This window comes from Onychostruthus taczanowskii, unplaced genomic scaffold (genome assembly GCF_017590055.1).
Source record: "Onychostruthus taczanowskii isolate IOZ18803 unplaced genomic scaffold, ASM1759005v1 scaffold578, whole genome shotgun sequence".
NCBI lineage: Eukaryota > Metazoa > Chordata > Aves > Passeriformes > Passeridae > Onychostruthus > Onychostruthus taczanowskii.
Genome location: NW_024503435.1, coordinates 1 through 9,257, shown reverse-complemented (window position 1 = coordinate 9,257; position 9,257 = coordinate 1). Strand labels below are relative to the sequence as shown.

Genomic DNA, 9,257 nt, shown 5'->3' with positions numbered 1-9,257 from the left:
GCCTCTTGGGTTCGGGTACTTATCCAGAGGTCGTCTACACACTGCAGCAGCTATCCTTCCTCTGATGGAGCTTCCCAGGACTCTCCATTCCTGCAAGTTGTTCTCCAGATCTCCTGGGGCTGCTGCTAAACTTCAGGGTAACACCATCCACGTGAGCTGAATCTCACACCCACTCTTGGGATTCTCCCATTCGAAGGCAAAAATTTTCTGGCTGGCTTCAGGGAGAGGGAGGCAAAAGAAGATATCCTTCAAATCTAAACCCATAAACTAGGTTAATTCAGGTGTTAACAGGCTAACAAAGTGTAGGGTTTGGTTACCACTGGGTGTAAATCCTCAGTTATCTTATTAACGGCTCTTAAATCTTGTACTATTTGGTACGATCCATCAGGCTTTTTAACAGGTAAAATAGGAGTATTGAGCTCAGACTGATACTCTTTTAATAGCCCTATCTGCAAAAAATTCTCAATTTCTGGGTTAATCTCTCCTCTGTCTCCTCTGTCTCCAACCCCGCTTTTCCTTGATCCTGGCCCCCCACTCCTGCCTTCCCCAGCCCGCACCCACCACCTTCCTCAACAGCGGGGACCCGTGCACCCCCTTTCCTGGGCTCAGGGACCCCCTGGAGCCCCCATTGCCCTCACCCCCCTTTCCTGGGCTTGGGGACCCCCTGAATCTCCGTTCCTGGGCATGAGGACCCCCAGCACCCCTTAGCCGGGACTGAGACTCCCTCCTGGACCCTCTTCACGTGTTCTGAGACCCCCTGCCCGGCCCTCCCGCCCTTCCCAGACCCCAGACCCGCCCTTTTCCTTCACCTTTGCACCCCCAGATCCCCCAAATTCCCCTGTCCCCCCAGTTCTCCACTCCCGGCGCCTTCTTAAGGGGGTCCCAGGTGGTTCTCAGAGGACTCCAGGGCGGTCGCAGCGGCGATCCAGAGGGATATAGAGGGATTCTCCGGAATTCCCCCTTCCCTTCCCTTCCCGTCCCGTCCCGTCCCCTCCCCCTCCCCGCCCTCCTCGGTCCCTTTCGCTTCCGGTCCCAACCTGAGAGACCGGGATCTGCCCGGCGACCGGTGACGTTACTGACATGTCGGGTTGCCATTGGCGGAGAGTAAATAGCGGCGCCAATGGCGGGGCCGGAGGCGGCTCTGTGGGCAGGGCCAGGGCTAGGGCTGTGCGCGGGGCTAGAGCTGTGGGCGGGGCCGGGGCTGAGCGTGGGGCTGCAGCGGAGCAGCGCCGTGGCTGCAGCGCTGCGTCTGGGGCTGCTCTTGGGGCTCCTCGGGGACCCGAGGGTCGCGACCAAAGGTGAGTGGGAACCCCGAAACCGGGAAACCCATGAACCGCAATTTCCAGGCACCGGGACCTCCCTGAACCTCATTTTGGGTTCTTTGATCCCCCTCAATCCCCTTCCCCAGCACCGGGACCGCCCTGTACCCCCTTATCTGGCACCGAGACCCCCCTGAACCGCAATTCCCGAGCACCGGGACCCCCTGAACTTCCATTTCTGACAACCGGAACCCCCTAAACGTCCATTCCCTGGCAGGGGCACCACACATAACCCCCTTTTTGTGTTCTGTGATCCCCCTCAATCCCCTTCCCCAGTACTGGGACCCCTCTGTCTCCCTTCATCTGGCACCGGGACTCCCTGAGCCCCATTCCTGGGCAGGGAAACTCCCCCAAACTGCCATTCCCGGGCATCAGAATCCACTGAACCCCCATTCCTGAGCACTGGCACCCCTTGAGAACCCATTTCTGGACATCGGGACCCACTTGAACCCCGAATTCCGGGAAGAGAATCTCCTGAACCCCCATTCCTGGGCACTGGGACACCCTTGAATCTCCATTTCCAGACACTGGGACCCCCCTGCACCCCCTTATCCGGGACTGGGACACCCCCCCGCACCCCTGTCAGTGCTCTGGGATCGCCCTGTCCCCCATTTTTGGGCATCACGCTTTCCCCAGACCCTTTAGACCTTTTCCTTGGTCTTTGGACCTCCCAGATCTCCCAACTTTCTGTGTCCTCCCCCTTTTTTTTCCCGCTGCTTTCTGAGACGGGGGTCATGGGGGTCGCAGGGGGGATCCAGAGTGATCCAGATGAACTCCGTGGAATTCCCCCTTTCCCCCGTCCCCTCCCCCCGCGTTCCCTCGGTCTCTTTCCCATCTCCCAAGCTGCATCCCCGGGATCCGCCCGCCTCTCCCGGCCCCAGCCCCCCCTTTCCCGTGACCCAGGGACCCCCTGAACCCCCATTCCTGCCTTTCCCAGCTCCCAGACCCCACTTCCCTTAACACCGGGCACCCCTGGACCCCCTTTTGTGGGCACAGGGACCCCCTGGATCCCCCATCCCGCCTCTCCCAGTCCCTTCCTTGAACCTTGGACTCTTCCCGGCTCTCCCAGTTCTGGTTCCTGCCTCTTGGATGCCCCCAGACCCCCAAATCTCTGCATCCCCGCAGTTCTTCACCCCCTGCTCATCCTGCAGGGGGGTCTCAGGGGGTCCAGGAGGGTCCCAGGGGGGATTCTGTACCCCGGGACCCCCTGAATTTCCAGTCCTGGGTACTGGGACCCCCCTGCACCCCCTTATCCAGTACCAATCCTTCCTTGCACTCCGTTTCTCATCCATCCTTCCTTTCCTAGCCCTCAGATGCCCTTTTTCCTTTTCCCTTGGACCCCCTGGACCCCCATTCCTGTTTTTCTCAACCTCCAGCTCCCCCTTTCCTCTGCATCAAGGACCCCTGAGCCCTCCATTCCCAGGTCTGCCCACTTTGTGATCCCTTTCCTTGCCACCGGGGACCCCTGGACCCCCTTTCCTGGGTACAGGGATCCCCTGGAACCCCTCCCAAATCTCCCAGTCCCTGAACCCCCCCCCGGAACCTAACCCTGGAACCTCCTGAGCTCCCATTCCTGGACACCAGGACCCCCCTGCAGGCCCTCTCCTGTCTATCCCACCTCTCCCACCCTGCACACCCTTTCCTCAGCCCCAGGATCCCCAAACCCCTTCCCAGCTCTCCCAGTTCCCCTTTCATTGATCCATGATCCCCTCAACCCCCCCAAATCTCTGTGTCCCCACAGTTCCCCACTCCCTGCGTTACCTGACTGTGGCAGTGTCAGAGCCCATCCCGGGGGTCCCCCAGTTCATGATCACTGGGTTCGTGGATGAGATCCCCTTCACGCGCTACGACAGCGAGTGGGGCTGGGCGGAGCTGCTGACGCAGTGGATAAAGGATGGAGAAGGGCCGGAATATTGGGAGGAGCAGACCCAGATTGCTGTGGAGAACGAGCACGTGGCTGCCAGGAACCTGGAGACACTGCGGGAGCGGTACAACCAGAGCAGGGGTGAGTGGGGGGAGTGTGTGGCTGGGATGGGATCTGTGGGGTTGGGGTGGGATCTGGGGGGCTGGAATGGGGATCCATGGGGCTGGGATGGGATCTGTGGGGTTGGGGTGGGATCTGGGGGGCTGGAATGGGGATCCATGGGGCTGGGATGGGAACTGTAGGGCTGGAATGGGAACTGCAGAGCTGCGTGGGGATCCATGGGGCTGGGATGGGAACTGTAGATCTCCAACGCAGATATCTAGGGATGTGAGAGGCTGAAATGGGGATCCATGAGGCTGGGATGGGATATCTTGTGATCCACAGGTGGGGATGTGGATCCGTGGGGCTGGAATGTGATCTGTGGGGCTGGGATTTGATCCATGCAGCTGGGATGGGAACTACAGGGCTAAGATGGGGATCCATGGGGTTAGGAAGGGGATCCATAGGGCTGGGATGGGATCTGTGGGCTTGAGTTGTGATCCATGGGGTTGGCATGGGATCTGTGGGGCTGGGATGGAAACTGTGGGGCTGGGGTGAGGATCCATGGGGCTGGGGTAGGATCTGTAGGACTCAGGTGCGCATTCACAGGGCTCCAAAGGGCTGAAACAGGGATCCATTAGGCTGGAATAGAATGTCTTGTGATCCGTGGGGCTGGGATGGGATCTGTGGGGCTGGGTTGGGATCCATGGAGTTGGGATGTGGATCCACAGGGCTCCATAGGGCTGGAATGGGGCTCTGTGGGGCTGGGACACAATTCCATGGGGCTCTGTGGGTACAATCCCCCCAGGTCTCCACACCATACAGTGGCTGTGACCTCCTGTCCGACGGGAGGGTCCGTGGATCCTTCTGGGAGGGCTACAACGGGCGGGATTTCATCTCCTTTGACCTGGGATCTGGGAGATTCGTGGCGGCCGACAGCGCTGCAGAGATCACCAGGAGGCGCTGGGAACAGGAAGGGACCGTGGCTGAGGGCTGGATGAATTACCTGGGTCACGTCTGCCCGGAATGGCTCCAGAAATACGTTGGATATGGGCAGAAGGAGCTGGAGCACAAAGGTGGGAGCAGAATTCCTGTGGGAATTTGGGATTTGAGAATGGAGGACTTGGGAACACAGTAATTCCTGTGGGAATTTCATGGGTAGATCTTGCCCCCATCCCATTCCAGTGGGAATTCCATGGGTAGATATCACTCTCATCCTATTCCAATGGGAATTCCATGGGCAGATCTCACCCCAGTCCCATTCCCATGGAACTCCATGCATGAATTCCACCATTATCCCATTCCATAGCCCCCTGATGTCCATGTGTCCGGAAAAGAGGAACACGGGACGCTGATCCTCTCCTGCCACGCGTACGGATTCTATCCCAGCACCATCGTAGTCAGCTGGATGAAGGGGAATGATACCTTGGATCAGGGGCCGGAGTGGGGCGGGATCGTTCCCAACAGCGACGGCACCTTCCACACCTGGGCCAGGATCGAGGCGCTGCCGGAGAAGTGGGAACAGTACCGGTGCAGGGTGGAGCATCCTGGAATGCTGGAGCCTGGGATCTTCGCTTGGGGTGAGGCTGGGAGTGTGGGAATTGGGAATTTGGAATTCCCAAATAGGGATTCCCCTCCCCCTCCTCACTATCCCGTTTTCCCAGAGCCAACATCTGGTGGGAATCTCTCCGTGTTGGTCACTGTGTCCGTCATCGCTGCCATCCTCATCCTCATCGTCCTCATCGGATTCGGAGTCTGGAGGCTCCAGTCTGGTAACACACGGGATGGGGGTCGGGAAGGGGCACGGATCCACCCGGCACCATTCTGAGAATCCTGTGCCACCAACGCTGATCCCACTTTGTTTCCACAGGGAGGAGGGACGGGAAAGGATACAACCCGGCAGCTGGTGAGTTCCAGTGGTGGATCCAGCTCTGGATCCCCTCTGTGCAGATCCTAGGATGGATCCTGGGGTTAATCCTGGTGTGTGATCCATGGTGGAATCTCATGGATCTTCTCTTTCTGCAGGAAAGAACGTGGGAACCAATGGCCTGAGCACAGGTAGGGAGCAGGATCGAGGTGGGATTCCAGAGGAAAATTGGGGCAGAATGGATGGACTGGGATCAGGGAGGGATTCTGAATCAGAGCGGGGTCCAGAGTGGGATCAGGTGGAATTGTAGAGTGGGACTGGGGCTGGATCCTGGAGCAGGATCAGGAGGGATGGATGGAGCAGGATTGGTGTGGGATGGATGGAGTGGGATCAGGGCTGGATTCCAGACAAGAATCAGGTGGGATGGAATGGAGCAGGATCAGGTTGGGATTCCAGAGAAGGATTGGGGCAGGATGGATGGGGTGGAATGGGGTGGGATGGATGGAGCAGGGTTGGGGCAGAGTGGATGGAGTGGGATCAGGTGGGATGGATGGAGCAGGATTGCAGCAGGATTGGGGTGGGATCAGGAGAGCAGCTCCTGCTGTCCATGGGCTCCAGCCAGGTCCATCCTGTGGAATGGGGACAGGGACAGGGTGACACCGTGACCCTCTCTCATCCTGGCAGTAATCACCACCTGAGCAATCCATGGAGCTGGATCCAGCCCCTTCCCTCTTCCCAGGAAAGCTGACAGCTGCCAGCAGAGTTCATCCCCTTACTCCCACGCACCCCACTGCTCTTGCTAATGGATCTATTTCCTGTTTTGCAATGCTTTAAAGGCAAGAACCACAGATATTCACAATGCTTCACTTCTGGTGTGAAATTATCCTGCTTTGGGCAATAAATCCTGCTTGGGGCAATATATCCTGCTTTGGGGCAATAAATCCGGGTTCCCTCCTCCAGTGTGTGGCAGTTCTTCTCTGGGAGCCAGGAACAGGAATGGGGTCACTGGGACAGAGATGGAGACACTGGGAGCAGGGATGGGGACACCAGAAACTGGGATAGGGGCAGCAGGAGAAGGATGGGGACTTGCCAGCCACACTCAGCTCCATCGCCTGGGATTCATTTCCCGCTCTGTGTCCCATGTCCAAAGTGTCCCCAGGAGGGTTTGGCTGCGTCAGGCTCCTGGAGGGGCAGTGCGATGGGGGGAGGGGTCAGACCAGGCCTTGTTGTCCCCAGAGGTCCTTGAGTGTCCCAAAATCAGGGCTCAGGATCTCGGAGGGGTTCCCTGGCCATGACCACGGCCATGACATGAGCATGAGATGGCCGTGAGAGTGACCATGAGTGACACAACCCTGAGATGACCATGACCATGGGATGACCATGACCATGGCCATCACTGTGACCATGACACAATCACAACCCTGACCATGAGATGGTTTGGACCAAGAGATGACCATGGGTTGGCCATGGCACAACCACGGCCTTGAGGTGACCCTGATGTGATTGTGGCCATGAGATGATGATGAAGTGACAATGACATGATCATGAGATGACCATTACAGTGAGGTGACCATGAGAATAAGATGATGGTGATCAGGAAATGACCATGACCATGAGATGGCCGTGACCATAAGATGATCATGACAATGGGATGACCATGAGATGACTATGACACCATCATGGCCATGAAATTATGAAGGCCTTGAGATGACCATGACTGTGACCATGACATGCTCTTGACAAAGAGGTGACTATGAGATGACCACAACACACCATGGCTCTGATCAAGACCATGAAATGATCATGGCACAACTGTGACTGTGAGACGATTGTGATCATGAGGTGACTGTGAGATGACCATGACCATAAGATGATGATGATGATGACAATAACTGTGAGAAATAAGAAAAGCCTTACAGAATAAGGACCTTTTCCACTTTTGCTCAATCCTGTTCACTTCTGTTCACCTAAAGTCTCACTCTGGGAAGGTACAGCTGCAGGTTGATGGCCAGAGAGTGGGTTGGTGGTCACCTCATGTGTAAGGCAGGGATTGGCTGGGGAGACTCATAGACACCACATGATCAGAGAGCTGATTGGGTAAAGGGACACGTCAATAGCTACACCACAGTGACAGGCAGCCAATGTGTGCTTAATTCAGTAAAGTTTGGGTCAAGTTTAAAGTATAAAAAGGCTCGGTTGGTTACAATAAACAATCTTCTTGGAGCAAGCAAGGACGTCCATGTGTCCTTGTTCCCCATTGCTATGCATGATCATGATATGACCATGACCATGACCATGAGATGGCCGTGACAATGACTCAGCTGTGACCCTGACATGACCATGATATGATTGTGGCCATGAGCTGACCATGAGATGGCCATGACAATGACTCAGCTGTGACCCTGACATGACCATGATATGATTGTGGCCATGAGCTGACCATGAGATGACTGTGTGATGACCGTGACTGTGACCATGGCCATGAGATGATCATGACCGTGAGAGGACTGCGACCGTCAGATGACCCTGACACAGCCATGAGCATGAGATGGTGACCATGAGAGGACCATGAGCATGAGCATGAGATGATTGTGATCAGGAGACAACCATAAACATGAGATGATGGTGATCAGATGACCATGACATGACTGTGGCCATGAGTTGACCATGAGATAACCATGACCATATCATGACCATGACAAAGCCATAACGTGAACAAGGTCATGAGGTGACCATGACTTAACCATGGCCATGGGGTCATAAAGACCCCATGAGATGAGCTCATGATGAGCTTTTGCTCAGATCTCTTTTGCAAGAGATAACCATGGCCATGATACAATAATGACCACCAGATGACCATAACAATGAGACAACCATGACCATGTGATGATTGTGACCATGAGATGGCCATGAGATGACCATGCTCATGAAATCATCATGACCATGACTGCCGCGCTGCTGTCAGAGTCTCTCTACTCCCCCGGGCAGGGGAGGAGGTTGCACCGGCTGAGCTGAAGGCACAGCAGCTGACAGCCTGGGGGGGGGCACTTCCCAGATGCGCCGGGGGCGTCCTGGAAGTGCCTCAGCAAGGGGCAGCAGTGAGCAGCAGGCAGGCGAAGTGGAAGAAAGAAAAGAGGGACCCTCCTCAGGGGTAAAATACAGAGTTTTACTGTCTCCAGGGGAGCCAGCTAAGAAGGGACCATGAGGCAGGAATACAGCAGTTTATAAAGGGGGCGGAACATACAACACATTAACCAATGAGGGAGAACTTGGGAGAGAACAAACTCGTGAGAAACATGCCGGCTAGCCAATAGGGAATGTGATAGGGAGGGACCCTTGTTCCTGATCCAATCACCCACCGAAGAGGGGAGAACTTTCTGGAAAGAGGGAAGGAGACAGTGAGTGATGGTCAGGAATTTGGGGAGGGATTGACAGAAGGTAACCAGGGAAACAGGGGAGGAGAGAACGAATTGACACTCTCAGAGAGAGAGGTTCCAGGGGAGGGGGAGAGGGGGATCCCAGGACCGAACCATTATAACTTTAGGGGGAAACAGAACAAACCAAATGAACCCTGCACCACAACATCTCCCCATTTTGTTTAAAACAAAAATAAAACTGAAATTGTTCTTGAACTGACATAGTATCTGAAAACCATAGGGAGAATTGAGGGGCCTGCTCCCAACACACTTCCTCACAGGTAGGTTCTTCAGGGATGGGAGCAGGGTCAGTGGGAGCCTCGACTTGATTAATTTGGAGGGTTGTGGCAAACAAAATTCTGGTCAGTAACTTATAGATAATGCAGAAACCGAAAACTAAACAGAGTAGAATGAAGATAACAACTAAAACGGTGCGAATGATGGAGCCCACCCAGCCCGCCACTCCGATTTTAGATAGCAAGTCCCCCAACCAGTCCGAGGTCTGTTGTCGGATGTTGTCGACGTCCTTGGACATCTGGCGGATGGTGCGTCTGGCGTCCTCAGCTCTTGACGACAGGTTCATGCAGCAGAGCCCCTCGAACTCCTCACAGTAATGGTTGTGGAGTAACAAAAGGAAATCAATTGGCCCCCTATTTTGGAGGGTCGCTTGCCTCGTTGTTTCCTCGTCAGCT

General features: G+C 55.7%; 1 protein-coding gene across 1 annotated transcript; it reads left to right on the top strand.

Moving 5' to 3' along the window:
• The first annotated feature begins 1,120 nt into the window (after nucleotides 1–1,120).
• On the top strand, nucleotides 1,121–5,474 carry LOC121343095 (class I histocompatibility antigen, F10 alpha chain-like). The gene is given in 8 exon segments (XM_041417948.1): nucleotides 1,121–1,298; nucleotides 3,061–3,324; nucleotides 4,091–4,100; nucleotides 4,102–4,358; nucleotides 4,590–4,862; nucleotides 4,947–5,054; nucleotides 5,153–5,188; nucleotides 5,308–5,474. Coding segments are annotated over 8 exon segments (1,278 nt in total). The 3' UTR covers nucleotides 5,460–5,474.
• The last annotated feature ends 3,783 nt before the right edge of the window (nucleotides 5,475–9,257 follow it).